Here is a 20,799-nt window from a genome sequence, read left to right as displayed (position 1 = left end):
TGAAACAAACGTGATACATTTTGCATGATTCATGTATCTACCTCTATTGAATAGATCAAACCCAAAATTTAGGATCCGACCCGTACGAACCCGAATCGATATCTCTGCAACTTTTTTGGAAGGTTGGAAAAGAGGGTGGAAATTTTGGAAATGGCGTTGATGTTGTCTGATTGATTATTAAGGCTCAATAGCCTTACACTTACTTTCACTTTCCTGTTGCCATTCTCTTCACATAAAGCTCGCTGGAGTTTCCGGAGAGTCCACGTAAGAGAAAGGTGAATCATACCTCCGATTTTTTATTTCTCTCATCAATTGAAATTCAGATTTTGGAAGGTGACTTATTCAATATTGATTTTGTTATTTCCCCTTATTATCCGAACCCTAAAGGTAATGAACGGTCTGCGCTTTCGTAATTTTATCATTTTTTTGGTCAAATTCTAGATTTTCATTTTGCCTAGTGTGTTTTTTTATTTGTATAAGCTATTTAGTTTTTTTTGTTTTTTCAAAGTATGCTTTTCTTTCTTCTTGTTAGTTATGGTAGTCTGTGTATAAAATAAGCTAGGTTTTGATACCAAAACTTTGATTAAGGTTGTGTTATGTTTTACCCTTTTTAATGACCCCGTGAGTCGTTTATACTGGTTTTTGTATTACATGATCCTTAGTGGTTGTTTATACATTGGCATGTTATAATGTGAGTGATCTGTGAGATGTACTATCTGGTGTCTATTAGGTGATGTTTGAATATCAGTGTTTATGATAATCAACTTTTCCGAGAGCGTGTGGGGTATTGTTTGTTGGATACATACTGATATTATGTAACTTGTGCATTGCAAAATGTTTAAATCAGCATGTTTTTTGTGTACAGAAAATGGATCATATGGACATCGATGAGATACTTGAGGTTCCTGACACTCCTGATAGATTAGCTAAAAATGGAGCCAATGGGAAGAATGGTGCTAAAACTGAAAATCAGCGGTCACCAATGCCCCTCCGTGAGCTGATGTTTCCTGAAGAGGGTTCTAGAGATCAGCCAATGATCATTGACAGTGGAAGCCGAGGGTTGTCCCTGCGTCCTCCAAAACGTCCTAGCTTTCCCAAGTATTCTCAGTTTCCCAATACCTCTGTGTCCATTTCCTTGGCAAGTTCACCATCATCTAGAAACAGTAACCTATACAGACAAGGTGTGGCTGAGAAGAAACCCGGTTACCCAACACATGATTCCATGCATAAACGTGTGGAGGCCGTGAGACCATCACATCCTTCAAAATCTTCCTCATCTTTTCATGACGATGATATCTTAGAGCTATCAGAGTGGAGTTTGCATGGACCTGCTCGTAAGAATGCTTCCCCAAGTGCTATACCTGGAAACAATCGAACTGACTTCCAAAAGAGATCAGATTTACCTAATGGAGCTTCTTCAAATGACCTATCAAATTTGACGAACATATGCTGCAATGGCAGTGAGGAGAAAAAGAAACCTAGCAGAGGTGGTCCGAGTATTAATTTGGGTGAAAGAGTGGGGTCTGTTGGTATTAATAAGGAAAAAAATGAGAATGGTGGTATTTCTTCTGATCCTATTGTGCTGCCTAGAGTAAGTAAGCAAAAGAGATTGGTAAGAAATGGGTGTATATCTCCCAATAACATAGCTAAGGCTAAACAGTTGGTTGGCAATGGTGTTAACAGCTCTGTTGCTGTTGGACATAATACCGGCCCTGTAGCTAATGATCATAATATTGGCTCTAGGTCATCTAATCCAGTACCCGTTTCAATTGATATAAGGGATTTGGTTACTGAAGATGATTATTCTAACTCACGAAAGGGAAAAGGGGTGATAAGTCACCCTTGTTCGCCCAGGAGACTTGATTTGGAAACCAAGGATTTGCTTGGCAGGTATTCTACTCAATTATGGAGTTAGTGGAACATTGAATTTGTTGTGAACTTCATATAATGCTCTAATTGGTTTTGAAGACTCTTTCAACATAGATCTGTTTAGAAGTTGTTTGACCATGGAAAACTATTACTAAATAACCGAGTTGAATTTATAAACTTGCAGGAACTCCGTGAATCCCAGTGAGAAGGCTGTAGAATCAGTTGATTACAATGGCGACGCAGGTAACAGTATTGAAGAATCAGCTGGATGGAGGAGTACGCGTAACCGGCCTAGAGGAATGAATGATATGCCATCCAATGATAAGGAAAAAAAATTGATTAAGGAGTGGGTGACTCCAAGATTGTCTATTCAGCAACATGAGACTAGATCAGATAGAAGAGGAAAAGGCATAAATCTTGCTAATTGTGACAATGACTCAAGTTTCATCTCGTCCGAGCATTTTCATGCTCAATCTGTAAAGGAATCAGTATCCCATCCTAGAGCTCGACTGGGACGACTAAATGGGCCTCGTTCAGCTGCAGGCATGCTTATTAAAAGGCAGAAGCAGGGATCTGGCTTCAGTAGTTCTGGTGAATGTTCCACATCAGTCTCCGACAATCTAGATTTCGTTTCGCTTAGTTCACCTGCAGAAGCAGCCAATTTGAGATCGTCTTCTAGTAATGCAAACATGCCTCCAGTTATTGAGGTTGATGAATCTTCTCCTCAACCGCCACATGATACCGGAGATGACAACGCTAGGGCAAGACAGCTAGAAGCAGATGAACTTATGGCTCGTCAACTTCAAGAACAACTTTATAATGAGATGCCTGCATTCGGATTTCTAGAGGTTTGTTCCCATCTATATTTGTTAACTTTTCAATTGTTTTATACATGTTTCCACATATGAATCTATGATCAGATAGTATATTTCGTGCTTCTTCTCATGCATTTTCCAACTCAATGGCAGACTGATGAGCATGTAGCACTGGCCTTGCAGCAACAGGAAGGTCCAAGTCATGGTCATTCTCGGGGAAGGGCGCCAGTGTTCGATGTAGTGAGTTTCCGTGTTCTTATATCATGTGACACTGCAGGGCCTACAGTATTTTTAAATGTCTTCTTTATGTTCTCTTGATATGTGCTATGTGATATCTATTTGTTTTGCTTCACTATTTTCTGGATTAATCAGTTGCCCAGAGGTAAAAGTGGATGGGACATATTTTGTCATCTTTGCTACGTAACAAAATGCTTCTTTGAGTGCACTAAGTATGACCCAAGGTTGTCAAAACCATAAAACACGCTCGTTGCAAAGAGGTTCCCCATCCTTGCTTGAGACATCATTCTAAACCAATTGGTCTTTTTTTACTTACATTTTTTTGACATATATACCGAATAAAGAAACCTTTTTCAAGAACTATAGTTGAAGAAACACAATTGACTGCATGTTTAGAAATAAATGGGATCTTGTGGTTACTGGGTTGGCCATTTCAACCTGGTCCAATCCAACTACAATCATCATTTAATGGCTCTAGTTCCTTTGATTATTAAAATAACACTCAATTGCTTCAGATATCTTAGCGATGCCCATTTCCTGATTGAACATGGTTTGATCCGATTCATTTTTCAAGGAATGTCCCAATGGACTTCTTTCATAATTTTTTTTTTGTGATCAGGTGTCTTATAGACTTCTGTTCTACACATTCTTCACCATGCCCACGGAATTGTGAACCATTATGAAAGCGTAGAGAATAGTTTGATTTATCTTCTGAATTGTGTTACTAAATAATTTGCACACTTTTGTGCAGAGATCAATGCCCAACATGCTTAGACAATCCGCTTCTCGGTCTTCCTCAAATGCTCCTCGAAGAGGATATGTGGCTCGATCTCCACCATCAGGAAGAATGACAAGGCAAAGAATTCGTTTTCCCGGGCAACCCCGGACCTTATCATCTTCACGGCAGGGAAACTCCATGTTTCCCCCAGACATGGATATTGACATGGTACTAGCCTTCATCATCTCTCTTTTGATTTTTTTGTCATTTTTTTATGCATGCAGATTTTGTTTGTCGTTTCATTAGCTAATAATGTAATAACCTTCTAACTAAGTGTCTCTCTTGCTGCATTCTGCCAACATATAAAACTGGATGCTGTTGAGAATATGTGTATATGATGAAATGGATGATGTTTGCCGCATTTCTTTTTGCTCCTCTTTGTTGCCTAGGGCTGAGGGATTAATTCAGTAGCTCATTCTGTCGATTCTCATCTATGTATGCTGTGAATTGTTGGTAGTTTCTTGAGGTATATTTTGTCCTCTTTTCTGCAGAGAATGGAAATACTCGGAGCACTAGAAGAGTTCAGTGACATGGGAATGAATGCCAGCATCCTTCACTCCAACCGTGATTTCAACGAGTAAGACTTAATCTGAACACTCGCTTAGTCTAGAGTCTACATGCAATCTTGTTTGTGCTAAGATTTAGGAAGCTAAACTTTACTACTATTTTTTAAAGTAATCACGCTGGAAATCCTGGAATAGCACCATTCCTTCGTTTCATTACTTGGTAGTATATGTTGTCAGACTTCAATGCATGGTGATCTTTTTCAAACATTGGTCCTCAACTGTGCTGATTTTACTCAAAATCCCTCGCATATTTAAAGATGTCATAAACTAGTAGTACAAAAGTTCAAAAATCTCTGATGTTGCAAACATAATGAATATGTAGTAAAAGTAAAATCAGATAGCCAGGGAGGGACACTGGGAGAAAGGAAATCATAATTGTTGTTTGTTTCGGGATTTGTGAGAATCCAGAACAAGCAAAGCTTTTGTGTATGAGATTAACTCATTTGCAAAACCAAACAATTAACCCTAAGATTATACTATGTTTGGCATGACTTTGTGCGATTTTTCAGAAACGATTATGAAATGTTGCTGGCTCTTGATGACAATAACAGTCGAGGTGGTGCATCTGGTCATCAGATTAATGGCCTCCCACAATCAACTGTTCAGGCAAGCTTCCTAAAATTGGCCCTAATCTGTAATCATGTGTTAAATGTGCAATTTTCATCGAATCCTCTTGCTTACTCTTTTGATCCATTCATGCAGACTGATCACGAAGAAGCCTGTGCAGTCTGCCTCGAGACTCCAACTACTGGAGAGAAAATCCGCCACCTCCCTTGTTTGCACAAATTTCACAAAGATGTAAGAACACTTTAAAACTTTACATACTGTAGCACCCCCCCCCCCTAATGACCTTATTAGTGACTAACATATGACTTTCCGGGATATCAGTGTATTGATCCGTGGCTGAGGAGGAGATCATCTTGTCCAGTTTGCAAGTCATCCATAACATCATGATCTCGTCTCGTGTTTTTGCAAGTGGAACCTGGCTCTTTTGTGTGAGTCGATATCCATGTTTTCAAGTATGTAGCATTTCTGGGGTGAAAATGCTGGAGGTTTTGAAGAACCACATATGATTGACGTTGACGTGTTTTTTGGGTGCTGAATTTGCATCAACATTAAGAGCATGGTTACACACTCTTGGTTATTCATGATAAATCTTAATGAAAGTGCTAGTTTCTTTGAACATCTACGTGCTTGGGTTTCGAGTAGAGTGGTTGGATCTGGAGTACCTATGAATTTTATCCAATTTAATATACTCCCTTAAAAAATGTTCCATTTTTTCATTTTGACATATTTATAGTTTAAAGTTCATTTCTAATTTTCATTTTGGGAAAGTGAAACCCTCCACTTTCTATTAAATCATTATAAATTTATAATCACATTTTTTATTACTAAAATAAAAAGTATTCTCCTCGTTCCATAAAAATAGCATATCTTGAATGACACTAAGCATAATTGATTTGGTAGGAAAGATAGAAAGAGAATCATAAGTGAAAACGAAGATCCCCATACAAGAGAAAAGAATAGTTAAAAATAAAATTATAAGTACTTTTATGGAATAAATTAAAATAGCAAAACAGTTTATTTTTATGAAACAAAATAGTACTACTCCCGATATAACAGTGAAATCCATATTTTACTTATTTTTTCTACTAATTTGTTTTAATAATTTTTTAAAATCTGCGCGAAATCAAAATGATACACTTCAAAATTCAAATCATAATGCACGAGGGACTAGACATTAACGTACTCCCTAAACTCTCTACCCTTTATAACTTCACCAGTTAGTGAGAATTCAGAATTGTGTTGCAAAGTACCCATAATCATTTTATCAACAACCTGATTGATGATTATGAATTTACGATCATAGCGTAAGCGACTTTGGACGCGTAAATATGAGTATTCATTTGTAGAAATAATTAAATCTGGACGAAATACAAGACACATATTCAAAGATGCTTTACTTAGAAGTTCTTGTGCAGATCTGGAGCACTATGAATTTTATCGCCGCGGCCATATTGATCTCTGGAAGAGATGCAACGTTATTGGAATTTATTTTGTAAAGCTGACTTCAAGTTTAGAGTGTATCCTTCGACAGGAAATTCTGGTTCTTCACGGTTCGAGTGTTGCAAAGCTCATCACACGAATCACCTCTTTCGAAAACAGCAGCAGCACCCATACCAGTCCCTGCCATAGAGATCAAGAAAATTGTGAACCTGAAAATCAAGAGAGGGGGGGGGGGGGAGAGAGAGAGAGAGAGAGAGAGAGAGAGAGAGAGAGAGAGAGAGAGACCTATACACATTGACACAACGCCAAAGCGACAATCTTTTCCACGACGCTTCATTTCATGCAGCAAGGTAGCAACACAACGAGCTCCTGCAAAGGTTGAGCAATAAAATATTGAGATGCATATTTTCGGAAAAACACCATCACACATCTAATTAATTTTCTCATACTGGCACGTTTTTGTATTCATGGACGAACTTTGATATAGTAATGAAATCGAATGATGAAGTACCTGTTGCGCCCAAAGGATGTCCAATCGCCATAGCACCTCCGTTCACATTGATCTTCTCAGGGTCGAGTTCAAGTTTCTTTTGGCAGTACAGAAATTGTGAAGCAAATGCCTGAATAATATCCACAATGAGAATTTGCTTACAACATTTTAATCTTAAATTTACTTTCAACTCATCTAGGGAATACTACCTCATTTATCTCGAAAAGATCAATATCCCCAAGCTCGAGACCAGCAGATTTGACAGCCGCAGGAATTGCAACTGCTGGACCAATGCCCATGATTGCAGGATCCACACCAACAGCAGCAAAGGTTCTGCAGGAGCAGGAATAAAGAGATTAAGACAACACAACCTTTCTTTCTTCAAATTAATAGTGGCCTATGTATCTATGTAGCCCTAAATCACCAGAACAAATCATGTGTACAATACATGGTTTAATGAGGAATCTGTTTGCAAGGACTCTTATCCATAAAAGTTTTACCGAACAAGGAAAAGCTCATCAAAATGTTCATCTATGCAGAATTGAAAAATATGCTAGAAATGGTGTATTGTGGAAGTGCTTATATAAACATGTAGAGAAGAGAACAGTGAATGAAGATGCTGATCAGATGATTACCACTATTCCTGCATGTATTTCAGCAAACCATGGGTCTTCCAGAAAGGAAGAGATATTTCGGACACAAGTCACATGATTATAGTTCGGACACAAGTCACATGATTATAACTATAAGCAATATACTGATCAATGTATTTGGAAGAAATATTAGGGTCTGAATGAAGCTCAGATCCATGCAGCTTGAAAATTGTGCCAAAATGCTTTTTTAACTGCATGATAATATACCAAATTTTCACAAACCTGAATACACCAAGAATAGGAAGTCCTTTCTGCATAGCAATACTTCTCTTCATGAGTAGAACAGCTCCAGCACCATCGCTCACTTGACTAGAATTCCCTGAAAAAAAGTGTACAATAGTTAGCTTAGCAGAATATGAACTGCAAATAGATGCATGATGTGGCACCCTAATTACCAGCAGTGGTTGTGCCATCTTTCTTGAAAACAGGTTTTAGCTTGCCCAAATCTCCCACGGTTGTGGTTGCTCGGATCCCATCATCAACAGATACTGTAACTGGCGTCTCATCCCCAGATTTTGGGTCCACAATCTTTCTCAAGAAAGGATCAGAGCAAGAAGAAACTCATATCAAATATGGAAACCAAACTGATACTGAAGGCAAAAGATAGAAGGCCAATTTTGTCATCAGAAGTAGCTATACCTTTGTTTTAACCGGTATTATCTCATCTTTAAATTTGCCTGATGCAGTGGCTGCTGCAGCTTTTCTATGTGACTCAGCCTGAAAAGGGAATTTGTTAGCCATCAATGACAATCAATACCTTGAAACTAACTAATCCCACAAAATCATGTGAGACTCACCGCAGCCTTATCTTGCTCCCGCCTTGTCACACCAAAACGATGTGCAACATTCTCTGAGGTAATACCCATCGGAAGAAGGCAATTTTGTGCATCTGCCATTGTTTTTACCTGAAATTTAACCACTGGTGTTAATAATGACCCAGTTCATATCTTTTCCAATACAGGATTAATGGGTTACAGAATGGAGGTTTACTCTTGGATTGACTGATCCTTCCCAAGCCATCGGATTTGTGGTCATTGACTCCAACCCAGCACCAATCCCTACTCCAAAATAACAATGTGATATTATTGCCTCTCTCTTTTTCAGGTTATGCCAACAGACAGAGATGTCGTACCAATATCATAAAATCCGGCTTTAATAGCTGCAGCCACATCAGCCACAGCTTGAAGGCCAGAAGAACACTGCCGGTTCACGGTTCTAACAGGTACAGTTTCTGCATTCAATACAGACAAAAATAATCAACAACGTTTTAAGAAAAGAGAAAACATAAACAAAGACACCAGCTAACGCATACCAGGGAAACCGGCATAAAATGCAGCCATCCTGCATTCACTTGCTCTTTGGGACCCTGGAGCCAACACTGAGCCCACAACAATGTCCCCAACTTCAGCTGGGTTTATATTTGTTTTTTCTATCAATGCCTGTAACATAGAACATTAACAAAAAGGAAAAGCGCTTTACTATACACAAACTAAGCCCCATTAGAACAACAAAAATGGATACACAAGGCAGAATGTCACGAACCTTCAGAACTGGAGCTAACAGATCATCCGGAAAGGTATCTTTGAATCCACCCCTCTTCGACTTGCACTGTGGAGTGCGATAGGCACTTCACAAGTAAATAAACAGAACATCTTAGGAAATATGTAGCCAGTGAAAACCAATAACTTTACTTACAGAAGCAGAAACTCAAGCTTAAGGTGTATCTAGGACACTATAGACTACTTACGCCACTATAACTACATCATCACCAAAGACAGAAGACCGATGGTACGCTGCAAAATCCCCTGCAGAACATATCGATGCCTGTTGAAATAACATACAATAAGTTCAACAAGTACAGAGAATCAAGATACAAGAAATAATGCAGGTGACTTCTTCTGTTCTTATTACACTTAGATGGACTGGAAACAGAAACAGAGGAGATGATAATTAACTTGAACTAAGTTTATAACCTTAACGATTTCAATATCCAATTTGAAACCACATAAAAAGTAATTCAATCTTCTGAGCAATCTAACTCATAATTCACAAAATGCACTAATCCAACAGTGTCCTGTTCAACATAAACATTTGAATCAATTTGTTACTACATAAGAACCACTCATATTGAAAAGAATTATTTATGAACTTGTCCTGTCCTGTTTTATGTTGAAACTTTATCTGCGAAACACATTAAGATACAAGCAGCGATACTGTAAGCATGACAAACATAAGCACTTCTTCGAGTAAATCCATAATTGCCTTTAGATCCACAAAAGTAAGCTCATACACTCGGAAACCGTTAGCTAAATCACATCAGAAACGAAACATCTTCATTTCCGACTTTCAACCTTTACTTAATAACGAATCAAACATATCACATCAATTTCAAGCACACACAAATATCCTCCACAAATTTAACTATAGTCAGCTATAAAAATCAATCGTCACCGAAAAATGTCAACTGAAAAGATTTGGCATAAACTCACGGAAAGTGAAGAATCGATATCTTCGAGGGATGATGAAGTGAAGGACGGACGGAGATGCTGCAGCAAAACTCTCTGCCTCTCAGTTGCTTTTTCCATCGTTTCTCTCTCTCAAAATTTATCAACAAACTGTATCGAATTTTGATCGGAAGAAGCTTGATATCTGTATACAGTATATATACGTATATGGAGTTTCGATCTTCGGTTGGTATTGGGAAATGTGACAATAATGTGAAATTATCTCTAAAACGAGCAAATATACATACGAAAGTATACGCTACGATACGACTATACTCCTATATCTTAATTTGACGTCACACAATAATAATTAAATAAAGTAATTCTCCTTGTTTCCACCGTAGCAATAAAGTAATTCTTCTTCATGTTTAACTATTCTTATTAATTGATTACAAAAAATACAAAAATATATTACTCCTATTGCAACTAGGGAGGTTAGCTCGCAACCCGTTGGCTGGCCCAAATAGCCCGCTAAATTTACAGAGTTAGAGTTAGAGATTTCTACTCCGATAAAATTAAAACCGGATAAGTCCGTACCCGATTAACCCGCAACCCGTTAGGGCCAAAACCAAAAACCTGATAAAATTGTTGGGGTACAAACCCGATAAAAACCGAGACCACATCGGGAACGCAGTCGACACGAACATGGGTCGTTCCAGCCCTGGCCCCTGGGTCATCCTGGGCCCGACTCTAACCCGAGTCATTCAGGGCCCGACCCTAACCGGGGCTCATCCAGGCACAACCCATAGCCACCTGGGCTCTGATACCACTTGTTAGGATCGTCGACTGCAACATTAGTTTGATATTGTCCGCTTTGGGTCAAGCCCGCACGAATTTATTTTTGGGTCACTCCCAAAAGGCCTCAAACTAACTGGGGTTGGACATGAATTATATACACCTTCCAACTTCCCCTACTCATCCGATGTGGGATGAGTTTGTACCCCAACAAACATCCCCTCAAACCGAGACCACATCAGGAACGCAGTCGACACGAACATGGGTCGTTCCAGCCCTGGCCCCTGGGTCATCCTGGGCCCGACTCTAACTTTGAGTCCTTCAGGGCCCGACCCTAACCGGGGCTCATCCAGGCACAACCCATAGCCACCTGGGCTCTGATACCACTTGTTAGGATCGTCGACTGCAACATTAGTTTGATATTGTCCGCTTTGGGTCAAGCCCGCACGGATTTGTTTTTGGGTCACTCCCAAAAGGCCTCAAACTAATTGGGGTTGGACAGGAATTATATACACCTTCTAACTTCCCTCCCTCATCCGATGTGGGATGGGTTTGTAACCCAACAAAAATTTCTATTGTTCTATTTTTTACACTCCTATTTCGACAATTCATTGACTAATTTTATGATATAGATAACTATAATAACTTTCAATTTTATATTAAATATACAAATTATATATTGCATTTTTATTAATATTATAATTATTAAATAAATTAAACTCACTAAAAATATATTTAAATTTCTAAAATATTCATTAAAATTTCACAAAATATCTCAAATATTAGTATTTATCATGTTTATAATTGTGTTTAAGCATATATTTCAAATTTATTATAATTAAATATTTTATATTTTATAAATATAACTAATTTTCATCATGATTTATTGGATTGTCCGCATCTTAATCTTATCAGCAGAAACCCGATTAACCCGTTGAGCTAGCCCGAAATCCGAGCTTTTAGGGTTAGGGTTGAACTTTTATAACATGAAAGAAATCACAACCCGGTTAGCCCGCACTCGATTTACCTGCAACCCGAGTAGAGTTGGCCCGAAACTCGATGAGTCGGCCTGATTGACATCCCTAACTGCAACTGTTTTTATCATTCAAAACTCCAAGCAGTGACGTTTGGAATTTTAACAAAAAATACTAGTATATTTTTATCTTTGGAATTATTTCCGAATATCACCTATATAAACATCGTATTTATTTTTAATTATCAAATTAAAAAAATATTCTCAATCGTGGAAGGAGGAGAATTTATAAGGTAATTTAATTAGTTTAGATCGAACTCTGTTTTTATTTTATTAATTAGTTAGACTCTTTGAGTTGTGTGCCAAACTAGTAGGTCGACGGAGTGGTGGGCGCCCCTGAAATCATTTTCATGTACTCAGTACTCACATCTTATTTCACATATAAAAACTAAGAGTATATAATTTATTCATGCATTGTATTGTAGCACGTGCTATATATTTTAAAAAAAACGTCAGGTGTTCATTCATTGAAGAAAAAGGATAACAAAGATCAATGTTTTAATATCCAATACTTGATTTTTTTAAAAACAACTTTTAACAATGTCTTCATTTTATACCCATAATATTTTTGTTAGTTTTTACTGAATATGTAAAAGAAAGCAACATTTTTTTTTGTCAAAGTTACGTTATTGACGCAATTGATGTAGCAGTATTAATCAAGCAAGCCAATTTTGAATTTTATCAACGTGATGTTTAAATACGTTGTTCTAATGAACTAAAAAAAACCTAACTCGAAAAAGTAAATCATAGGGAAAATAATACTAACAAAAATTAAGGATTTTATAACTAGTGTTTATTTGTTGATTTGGACTTTTGGAGTGTGTTTATTTATTCCACCAAACAAATAAAGATTTTTTATTACCAGCAGAACAAAAGTAATACTACGTGTGTGAAATATTGTCCAGTTTTATCATTTCGGAACATCCGAAAATATTGTCCACTTTAATTTGTTTTTCATTTTTATTAAATGTAGTCCACATTCCACTAACCCATTACACTTATATTCTATTATAAAATTAATATATAAATATGAGATCTACCTTCCATTAACTTTTTCAACTCATTTTTCTTCACATTTTTTTAAACCGCGCTGAGTCAAACATGGACAACATTTCATGGATGGAGGGAGTAATAGCAAAAATGAAATTAGGGAAAGAAACTAAAACCGTGCAATTATAGGCATATGCTTCTATCCTTTCACCTAATCAAACCTGCCTATCTATTTGACAAGTTAAATAACCAAAAAACGCAAGGATTTTAACTCAATAAAGCAAGCTCTTCTTCCAGATTTGGTAACATGCAAACTTCCAAATAGGAAGCTGAGAAGGATCTGTACATAAAAAGATAGCTATACAACAGCTCAAGGAATGAAAGGCCCTCTGAAAATGAAGAGAAAATATTTATGCCATCTTATTCATCTCTGAACTCTACTCACTCTCTTCGGTAGGATAGCCTTGGACATACCTTGAAGCCTCTTTGTTATCTCCGAAAACGGCGGTCTTTCTTCAGGCTCATGCGACCAGCATTGTTCCATCAGCTTTCTCCACTCTGGATCACATCGTTCTGGCACTGGTGGCCTCAGAGAGTCGCTCACAATTCCACCTGCACGTAACAGCATAACCTTTGTGCTCAACCACAATTCACAGTAAATCGAGAAAGCTCAAACATGCTACTCAACATGTAGGTGTAGTCAATTAGGCTACGGCTATGATCGGTTTTTTAATGTAGTTAGACAGCTTACCTATTATAGCACCGCAGTGCATATTCACATAAGGTTCTTCTCCGGTCAAAATCTCCCACAGTGTGACGCCAAAGGAGAAAACATCTACCTGCCAGAATGGTTTGTTTAGATAGAGATGATTGATAATAGCCACAGTTCTAAGTATCTTTATGAAAAGTTGAAGGTTTATAGAAGTCTAACTTTCTCAGAAACCTGACTACTGTTTCCATTTAGTAATTCCGGAGCCATCCAAGGAAGTGTTCCTCGAACACCTCCTGAAACAAAAGTATTCCGCTTGATTCTTGATAATCCGAAATCACCAACCTGAAACGTCAAACTTTATTTGGTATCTGAGTTTCGGATTTGGACAGTATACTAAAGGAAAATAATCCTCAAGGAAAAGAAAGAGTAAACTAATATCCTTTATGAGACATTACCTTGCACACAGGCCTGCGAGGATCGCCCAAGTTAACTAGCAAGTTGTCACACTTCAAATCAAAATGAACTATGTTTCTCACATGCAAGTATTCCATGCCAAAAGCAGCATCCAATGCAATTATAACCTTTCTACGCCGATCCAACACTCTGCAAGTGGAATCTAACTCAAAGTCCATTTTCCAAAATTGCAACTGAGAAGAATATGAAAAACACATCAACTCACCGACCCTTCCTCAAGAGGACATGTCGTAGTGACCCGTTTACCAAGTATTCGGTAACAGTAGCCAATGTCCCCCCAGGCCCATCAGGAACCACCCCATAGAATGCTACTATGTTGGGATGGTGAAGTGTGGAAAGAATTTTAGCCTCCCTCCAGAAATCTTTGGCCTGTAAAAAGAGTGGATGATGTGAAGTATTTTTTGTGCTTTCTAGGAGAAATTGAATCCACCCTGACTTAATACAGTCTTTTCCTGGAAATAAATTTGGCGAGTATTTTATGATATAGAAGAACTCAGACTTTTCAGTTATGTCTTTAAGTGGGGACAAACCAGTTTTTCTTGTTCAGAAGATCTCCCAGCAAAACAGCTCTGTTTTATTCTCTTGATCGCAACATCTGTCCCCCTCCATTTTCCATGAAATACAGTTCCAAAGGTACCAGATCCCAACTCTTGTAGGTCATCAAGTTCAGTATTTCTTATGATCTGCCCCAGGTTATGTGGTATTCAGCCGACATTATAAAATCACTCTTTTTACAACAGAAAAATCAGTACCAACTAACTAATTCCCACTATGGTTTACTTTTTGTTAAAAGAAAAATGGATTTTCATAAATGGATACTGCACAGGAAAAAGAAAAAGAAAACACAACACATTAGAAAAAGGAGAATTGCATCAAATAGCTTTGCAGAAGTAATCAAGCCCCAAGGAATCCCGAGCAGCTAAATCATAGCACATTGTCAACTGGGAGGCTGAAAGAAAGCCATAACACCATTTGGTGCACCACTTTGGATCTTCCCTGCACCTATATAACTAGTAAAATATGATGCATCAAGTAACCTAACAACTCACAAACTCCAATAGAAGCAGAGAGTCTTTCTCGAATGAGAAACTAAGTAACAACCAAATCTTATAGCTGTAGAATTTACAAACTCAATCTATTTAGTTTCAGACGTTTTAAATTTAAAAAACGGCAGTATGTTTTGCAATAACTGCATTGTTAATCTGACAATAATCAAACTTCATCCAGAAAGTGGCATGAAAAAGCGGTCTGTACAGCCACATGCTTGTTTAGAGAGGTAAGGGTTTATGAGGTGTAACATGGATGCATACACATATTCATGCACACAGACATCTATTTTGTATAGAAACAAATATAATCTTAACCAAAGGTTTATATCTAATCAAAGTAATTTTAATTTAAATAATAGTACGATTCTTCAATATGCAATCATGAATAAATAGAATGGCAAATTAGAAGGAAAAAAGTTAGCATGCTAGTGAAGTTGATGTAGTGGTGAACCTGCAAACCATAGATGCTGGCTTCCTTTTCAATAACTGCAGCTTCACTTAATGATTCGCTTGTAGTTATTTCACCAACTCCAACATCCTATATTTGAAGGTGCAAGTAAATCAATAAAATCAACTCCTCATATTTGGATATTGAAGCACTAAGAATGTTATACATAATCATTAGATTCAGATAGATGACTTTCAGTTCCTGATGTATCTTCAGGGGATTCAGCAGCTTCACTGTCTTCCTCGGGTCCCTGGATGGAATTTGTTGAGGAGGAAGGGATTCCATGTTGCAGGCTGCCAGCCACATCTTCAACTTTAACAGGACCTTGCTGTATGCCAGGTTTATGATAATTATTTGGGTACTGAGAGTTTACAAAGGTCCCATTTCTACTGTCCAAGTCTTCCATAGAATTTATATAGGTAATTTTGTTCTTTGCGCATTCATGAGAACTTGTCATGTCGTTAGACTTCTTCACCATTTCCTTCTGGCAAGTGACATCTCCCTTCAGAGAATGGTCTGCAGTTGTTTCTGGGAAAATGAGATGATCTGTCAAGCATAAACCCACACTAGAATTATCTAGAAGTAGAACTGATTATTTCCTTTGGTTGAAACAGGATGAAGCACATGACTACCATAGAAATCTGTATCACAGTCAGTTGGATGAGGTCCTGTTTGGCTCTTGATGAGAAATTCAGGCTTGTTCTGACTTATTTGGCAGTTTCCAGAAAGCTCTTTCCAGAAATCTGCTGGATATTCTGCAGAACTAAAGGACGAAGAAGAGTTTTGGATTCCAGACATCTGCAACTCAGACTTTGGGACATGAAAAGAGACCTGTGAGTCTGGGCGGCAGATTATTTGAGGCAAATTCTTTGTGTGCTCCAAAAACTCGTCATTTAGGACATAATTCTTCTCAATGGCAAAAGTTTCCCTATACCGACCAACGGAATTATTCTTTATCGGCATTATTGTATCTCCTCCCCATTCGATAGAGTCCTTGTTAAGATTGATAGTTTCATGAAAAACCTGATACTCACTCTTAGTTACTTGATCTTTCTCACGTGCTTTCTGTTCTTCAACTTCCTGAAGAGATGAAACAGACATTTCAAGGGATGGTAACTTTTCTGCACCAAAAGCCCAGGAAATATTTTCTGTATCTTGTTCTAAAGGGACTTTTGATCCCACTTCATTCGTTGGCTGTGATTCAGGAATAGGATTGGTGTTTGTCCAGTAAGAGTTACCAACATCAGTAACTGGATAATAACCACATTTTTCTTGAGAAGGGACTAACTTCTCGGATTGTGGTGGCACATTTGCAAAACCTATCATAGCATCGGCAAACCTGGGAGCATATGGTGAAGTAGGCTGAAAGTCTTTACTAGGCATATGAAAGTGAGAGACCGCTAAAGGAGTAGTAGCATGTGCATATGCCATTTGGCTGTTTTGATCTGAGCTATCCGATATTGCCGATGTATCGACAAGCTGGTTATGATAATAGACTGCAGCATCAAAACAATGGGGATTGTTGTTTGCTGTGCTCTCCATAACATAAGGAAACTTGTTTGTATATCCATAGGAGGAATGAGCATCTTCATACCCTTTCAAGTAGGAAGCACTGGGATATGTAAACTGAACAGGAGGAAATGGAGATGATGCCACACAGGTCGTAGAAGGTACTTGAGGAGTACTGAAGACCTGACTGCTGAGGTTAGAAAGTGTCCATGTGGTATTTAATGAACCACCTCCATTCTGGTATTCTAAATGATGAAAAGAAGTAGGTGAGTCCATCTGTAGAGTTGGACTGTCGACATTATTTGTCCACTGGCTTTCCAAGCTCTCCCTGCTATAGGTTCGACGAGGGCTAGAATCCACCATGCCATTAACAGCAGCAACATATGGACAGTCACCTTGCTGCATAGTCCTACCTTCTGAAGAATATGGACTCTCAATATCACAAGAAGAAACAAGAAAAAGTCTTGGTCTCTGAGATACTTTCTCTTGATCATGATATTCTTCAAACATATGATGAAGATCTTCATCAGAAGCCACAGATATAAGCGCATCCAGATCTTCACCTGGAAGTTGGTACTTGATTGTGTTATGGTACTTACAAATCACCATTGTTTTTTTCAGAAGCTCCAGATATGTTGCATTTTTCTCAAGAGATATAATCCTTGTATCACCACCAACATATCTAAGCTTCCCATCATTTGGTCTTGGCAATATTTTTCCTCCAAAACTGCAGAGGAGTTTTAATTTTCCTGAAAATGAACTGTCTGTACATTGTGATGCCTTACTATAACTCTGATTTGAATGAGGAAACTCTGATGAGTAAACAAGTGGACCAGATGGACTACCTCTATCCAAATCCCCAGAACACTTTCTGTGGTTCTGTCCATTCACATGCAATTCCTTGTAATATGCATTTGATCCGTTCATATAGACTCCATTCCCCTCACCAGAAGATAAATCTACATAATCTGGATAACTCTCGGCATCTGTTTTCCTAGTATCATGATTACTTGTAACAAGGTGATCCTGAGCAACATCATAGCCTGGTTTGCTCGAGGGGATCTGATAGGCATCATTTGCAACAGGCACTCTCCTAGATGCAACGCGGTCCCTCAAAAATTCATCTAAAAATTCCTCCCCTGTCTGCACACATATGTTAGGCGGGCTTTTAACTCCACTGTTCTGATAATCAGCATCAGTCTGTTCACGGAACTTGCTTCCCATGTCTACGCACAAAGATCAATTCCACTGCCATCCATGATTCTTTTCATATCTCTAAAAAAATCATGCCGTCTTACTAGTAAAACCTCTCTATTCAAAACGAACTCTCATGGTGGCTCTACGCCTATATCATCTGATGTAATGACTGAGCTAACAAGCAATGTTCGGAAACAATAGACTACCATTCATTTACAGCGGCTTATTCAGAATTCCTGATTATATTCACCAACAAATTTGCAAGACTTAAATCGTTCCTACGATAACCTCAACTTAAAACCCTTCAATAATTATTCAGCAATCACGCAGCAAACCCTTAACGCCCCAATTGCTCGCGATATCAGTATTAAATATCTGGAGCAACAGAGACTATATCCAAAGAAAATGAAAACCGTGTGAGATGATGTTTGAATAATCCGATCAATGTAAGATTACAATATAGTAAGAAAAATCGGCCCTAATGCATGAAAACTACAAAGCATTGAACAACCAAGGAAATATTATTGTTCCACGCAAGATTAAAAGGGGGGAAATGAAAATTAGAACGAGGAGATAATTGGAAACCCCGAATTTTACCTTTTTTTCATGAAGAAAATCTTATCAAGTTCTTACCCCATCTTTTTCTGATATATTTTCTGGAAAAAAATCAAGGTGGGTGAATTCGACGTTGGGAAAAAGGGAAAGGAATTGAAGAATCGGGGTTTGGTTGCGAGGCGAAGATTGGTAGACAAAACGGGGCGTTCCATGGTTTTCGGATTATCGAAACATATGTGCATATGAAATATGCAAAAATAATTGGCGCCACAATTGCTCCCAACTTCTATAACCAAAAAAAACTAAGTAGTCCAACGTTTCAATTTGACCGAATAATTAGAAAGACTGTAGCTCAGATAAATAAAGTTTCAATTTGATTCAGCCCAATTTTTTCAAAGATTAATAAACTATGAGTGAAGATTTTTATGCATTGTAGGTTTAATTATGACAATAGAATGTGATTTAAATAAGTTAGTGGAATTTGTTTTGGGATATATGTTCTTGCTTCAAATGATCAAATCATACATAAGAAAGCACATGACAGCATTTCCCTCTCTCTTCCTCTAACTGAGAGTTTGGAGAGAAAAAGCAAGCAAGTGATACAAAATGGTACTAGAACAAAGGACTATATTTCACACATTGAATCTATCTAGCTTTTGTCTACCTTAGATCCAGCCAAACACAGCTCAGGCTGTCGAACGACGTAAATCTGATCGCCTCGGCTGTTCTCCTTGTAGATATCCTGGTTCCGATGCCATGTCCGAAGCTGCTCTCTCTATATGCCCTCCACTCGGGCTGTCTGTCCCAGCAGAATCCGCCTTTCCCCACTCCAAACGAGAAATTTGTGTGACACACACCCCCAAACTCGGGCACGTTGTCACTTGGAGAAGGGCAGGTCCCCTCCTCATCCGCGTGATCAACGTCAACTTTCTCAATGTTGCCCCCATCCCCAACCGTGATGTACACGGCCCCACACGGATCCAACGTGTAGTTGTAGACCCGATTCATCCTCTCGTACGCGTGCACCTGCAGCCACTGCACCGTCAGTTTCTTTAACACAACTATAAATAAAGAAACTAACATACATGACCAGAAAACACAATGTCAACTTCATATTTGTGGAGAAGTGCTTCCATTTGCAACCTCATGCATTCGAACTCTTGGTAGTGAGACGAGTAGCTGTTGTACCTAGGCGAATACCATGCGGCCACCAGAAATAAATGTAAGTAGGGGCTAAATTTTCAAAATTATACTTAAAAATAAATTTTTTAAGTATTTTAGATTATTAATAGGGGCTTTAATACATTTATATGTATAAAATATGAATAAATTTTAAAAATTTATAATATAAAAAAGTTTTAAAAAAACAATTTATTATATCAATTATAGAAGAGGTAGGACTTCGAAACTTAAAGCCGTCGACAAAACTTTCAAATGAAATTATATTTATATCACTTAACTTATGTGAAGTAAAATTCTTCTCAAATAAAATTAATGCGTATTCATAACTTACACTAGCAGTTATAACTCCTTATGAATTCATGTTTTGGATGTCGGGTGGCATTCAATGCTCCATTTTTTGGTATAGGTAATATTTAGTGGTCCATTTTTCTTCAATACATGTACTATTTTTTTAAATTCTTTTATATGATTTTGTTAAACATTTACTTAATATAAATTTATTGCATGAAATGTGGATATGTAGTTATTTTTTCAGAATTATTAACACTTTTATTTAGATAAATATTAGTAATATATAAAGTTGATACATTCAAAATGGAATACTCGATATAATTAAAAATATCAATATGTGTTAGTATGTTATACTAATAATTCATTTTTATATGAAATATTATTCAAATAATTAATTTAGGGGTGTGATACGGTGAATGAGATATCTATATTGGGACTGAATCCAGAGTCACCTATTAATATTAATAGAACTCTTCGCGAAGTTTCCTCCTGGAGTTACGGTCTCATGATCGAATCCAGAGTCACCTATTAATAGTAATATCTCTTGATCGATTATATTGTCCCAAACATTTGACTGCATTTTCTGACTAAAAAAGGAATATTATTACTATTAAATTAGAATTGTATGTTAAGAATAATACTAGAATCACACAAGCTCATTTTTATTTATTATGGGGCGACATATCGCGATTCTTTCCATTATAA

General features: G+C 37.6%; 4 protein-coding genes across 8 annotated transcripts; 1 reads left to right on the top strand and 3 right to left on the bottom strand.

The window, feature by feature from the left end:
• Positions 1–72: 72 nt before the first annotated feature.
• Positions 73–5,454, top strand: LOC121806218. Its single transcript, XM_042206183.1, has 9 exons — positions 73–275; positions 866–1,890; positions 2,054–2,717; positions 2,838–2,924; positions 3,673–3,867; positions 4,191–4,276; positions 4,775–4,871; positions 4,968–5,063; positions 5,154–5,454. Exons 2-9 carry the CDS (start codon positions 869–871, stop codon positions 5,217–5,219), a joined length of 2,313 nt encoding a protein of 770 aa, XP_042062117.1. The 5' UTR covers positions 73–275; positions 866–868; the 3' UTR covers positions 5,220–5,454.
• Positions 5,455–6,091: 637 nt separating this feature from the next.
• Positions 6,092–10,138, bottom strand: LOC121808609 (3-ketoacyl-CoA thiolase 2, peroxisomal-like). The gene is made up of 14 exons (XM_042209177.1): positions 9,905–10,138; positions 9,163–9,239; positions 8,958–9,042; positions 8,728–8,854; positions 8,548–8,646; positions 8,406–8,473; positions 8,213–8,320; positions 8,055–8,132; positions 7,811–7,943; positions 7,638–7,734; positions 6,972–7,095; positions 6,784–6,892; positions 6,558–6,641; positions 6,092–6,452 (listed from the first exon to the last, which is right to left on the bottom strand). The coding sequence occupies exons 1-14, from the start codon at positions 9,998–10,000 to the stop codon at positions 6,343–6,345; spliced, it is 1,395 nt and encodes a 464-aa protein (XP_042065111.1). The 5' UTR covers positions 10,001–10,138; the 3' UTR covers positions 6,092–6,342.
• A 2,804-nt stretch (positions 10,139–12,942) lies between these two features.
• Positions 12,943–18,874, bottom strand: LOC121808276. Of its 5 annotated transcripts, none has more exons than XM_042208674.1 (10): positions 18,664–18,874; positions 15,993–18,456; positions 15,527–15,906; positions 15,364–15,450; positions 14,394–14,546; positions 14,069–14,232; positions 13,845–13,992; positions 13,609–13,731; positions 13,429–13,516; positions 12,943–13,289 (listed from the first exon to the last, which is right to left on the bottom strand). In XM_042208674.1, exons 2-10 carry the CDS (start codon positions 18,091–18,093, stop codon positions 13,102–13,104), a joined length of 3,432 nt encoding a protein of 1,143 aa, XP_042064608.1. In that variant the 5' UTR covers positions 18,094–18,456; positions 18,664–18,874; the 3' UTR covers positions 12,943–13,101. The 5 variants fall into 5 exon arrangements, 4 of the variants coding, with proteins under 4 accessions (XP_042064608.1, XP_042064609.1, XP_042064610.1 ...); XM_042208675.1 differs by having other exon boundaries at positions 13,621–13,731; XM_042208676.1 differs by having other exon boundaries at positions 15,527–15,888.
• Positions 18,875–19,281: 407 nt separating this feature from the next.
• On the bottom strand, positions 19,282–19,813 carry LOC121807936 (purple acid phosphatase 15-like). The gene is made up of 2 exons (XM_042208266.1): positions 19,707–19,813; positions 19,282–19,647 (listed from the first exon to the last, which is right to left on the bottom strand). Exons 1-2 carry the CDS (start codon positions 19,767–19,769, stop codon positions 19,282–19,284), a joined length of 429 nt encoding a protein of 142 aa, XP_042064200.1. The 5' UTR covers positions 19,770–19,813.
• Positions 19,814–20,799: the final 986 nt, after the last annotated feature.

The sequence above is a fragment of the Salvia splendens genome, chromosome 6 (genome assembly GCF_004379255.2).
Source record: "Salvia splendens isolate huo1 chromosome 6, SspV2, whole genome shotgun sequence".
NCBI classification, from domain to species: domain Eukaryota; kingdom Viridiplantae; phylum Streptophyta; class Magnoliopsida; order Lamiales; family Lamiaceae; genus Salvia; species Salvia splendens.
The sequence above is the reverse complement of the archived record's forward strand: the minus strand, read 5'-3'. Positions and strand labels throughout refer to the sequence as shown.

Coding starts and splice junctions, on each gene's coding strand:
- LOC121806218 (XM_042206183.1), top strand. CDS start 869: ATGGATCATATGGACATCGATGAGATACTTGAGGTTCCTGACACTCCT. Junction 1,891..2,053: donor ACCAAGGATTTGCTTGGCAG/GTATTCTACTCA, acceptor ATAAACTTGCAG/GAACTCCGTGAATCCCAGTG. Junction 2,925..3,672: donor GGGCGCCAGTGTTCGATGTA/GTGAGTTTCCGT, acceptor ACTTTTGTGCAG/AGATCAATGCCCAACATGCT.
- LOC121807936 (XM_042208266.1), bottom strand. CDS start 19,769: ATGAGGTTGCAAATGGAAGCACTTCTCCACAAATATGAAGTTGACATT. Junction 19,648..19,706: donor ACATTGTGTTTTCTGGTCAT/GTATGTTAGTTT, acceptor CAGTGGCTGCAG/GTGCACGCGTACGAGAGGAT.
- LOC121808276 (XM_042208674.1), bottom strand. CDS start 18,093: ATGGGAAGCAAGTTCCGTGAACAGACTGATGCTGATTATCAGAACAGT. Junction 13,993..14,068: donor GTCCTCTTGAGGAAGGGTCG/GTGAGTTGATGT, acceptor TTCCACTTGCAG/AGTGTTGGATCGGCGTAGAA. Junction 13,517..13,608: donor GTAGTCAGGTTTCTGAGAAA/GTTAGACTTCTA, acceptor CCATTCTGGCAG/GTAGATGTTTTCTCCTTTGG.
- LOC121808609 (XM_042209177.1), bottom strand. CDS start 10,000: ATGGAAAAAGCAACTGAGAGGCAGAGAGTTTTGCTGCAGCATCTCCGT. Junction 9,240..9,904: donor ATATCGATTCTTCACTTTCC/GTGAGTTTATGC, acceptor TTATTTCAACAG/GCATCGATATGTTCTGCAGG. Junction 8,321..8,405: donor AAGGATCAGTCAATCCAAGA/GTAAACCTCCAT, acceptor GTTAAATTTCAG/GTAAAAACAATGGCAGATGC.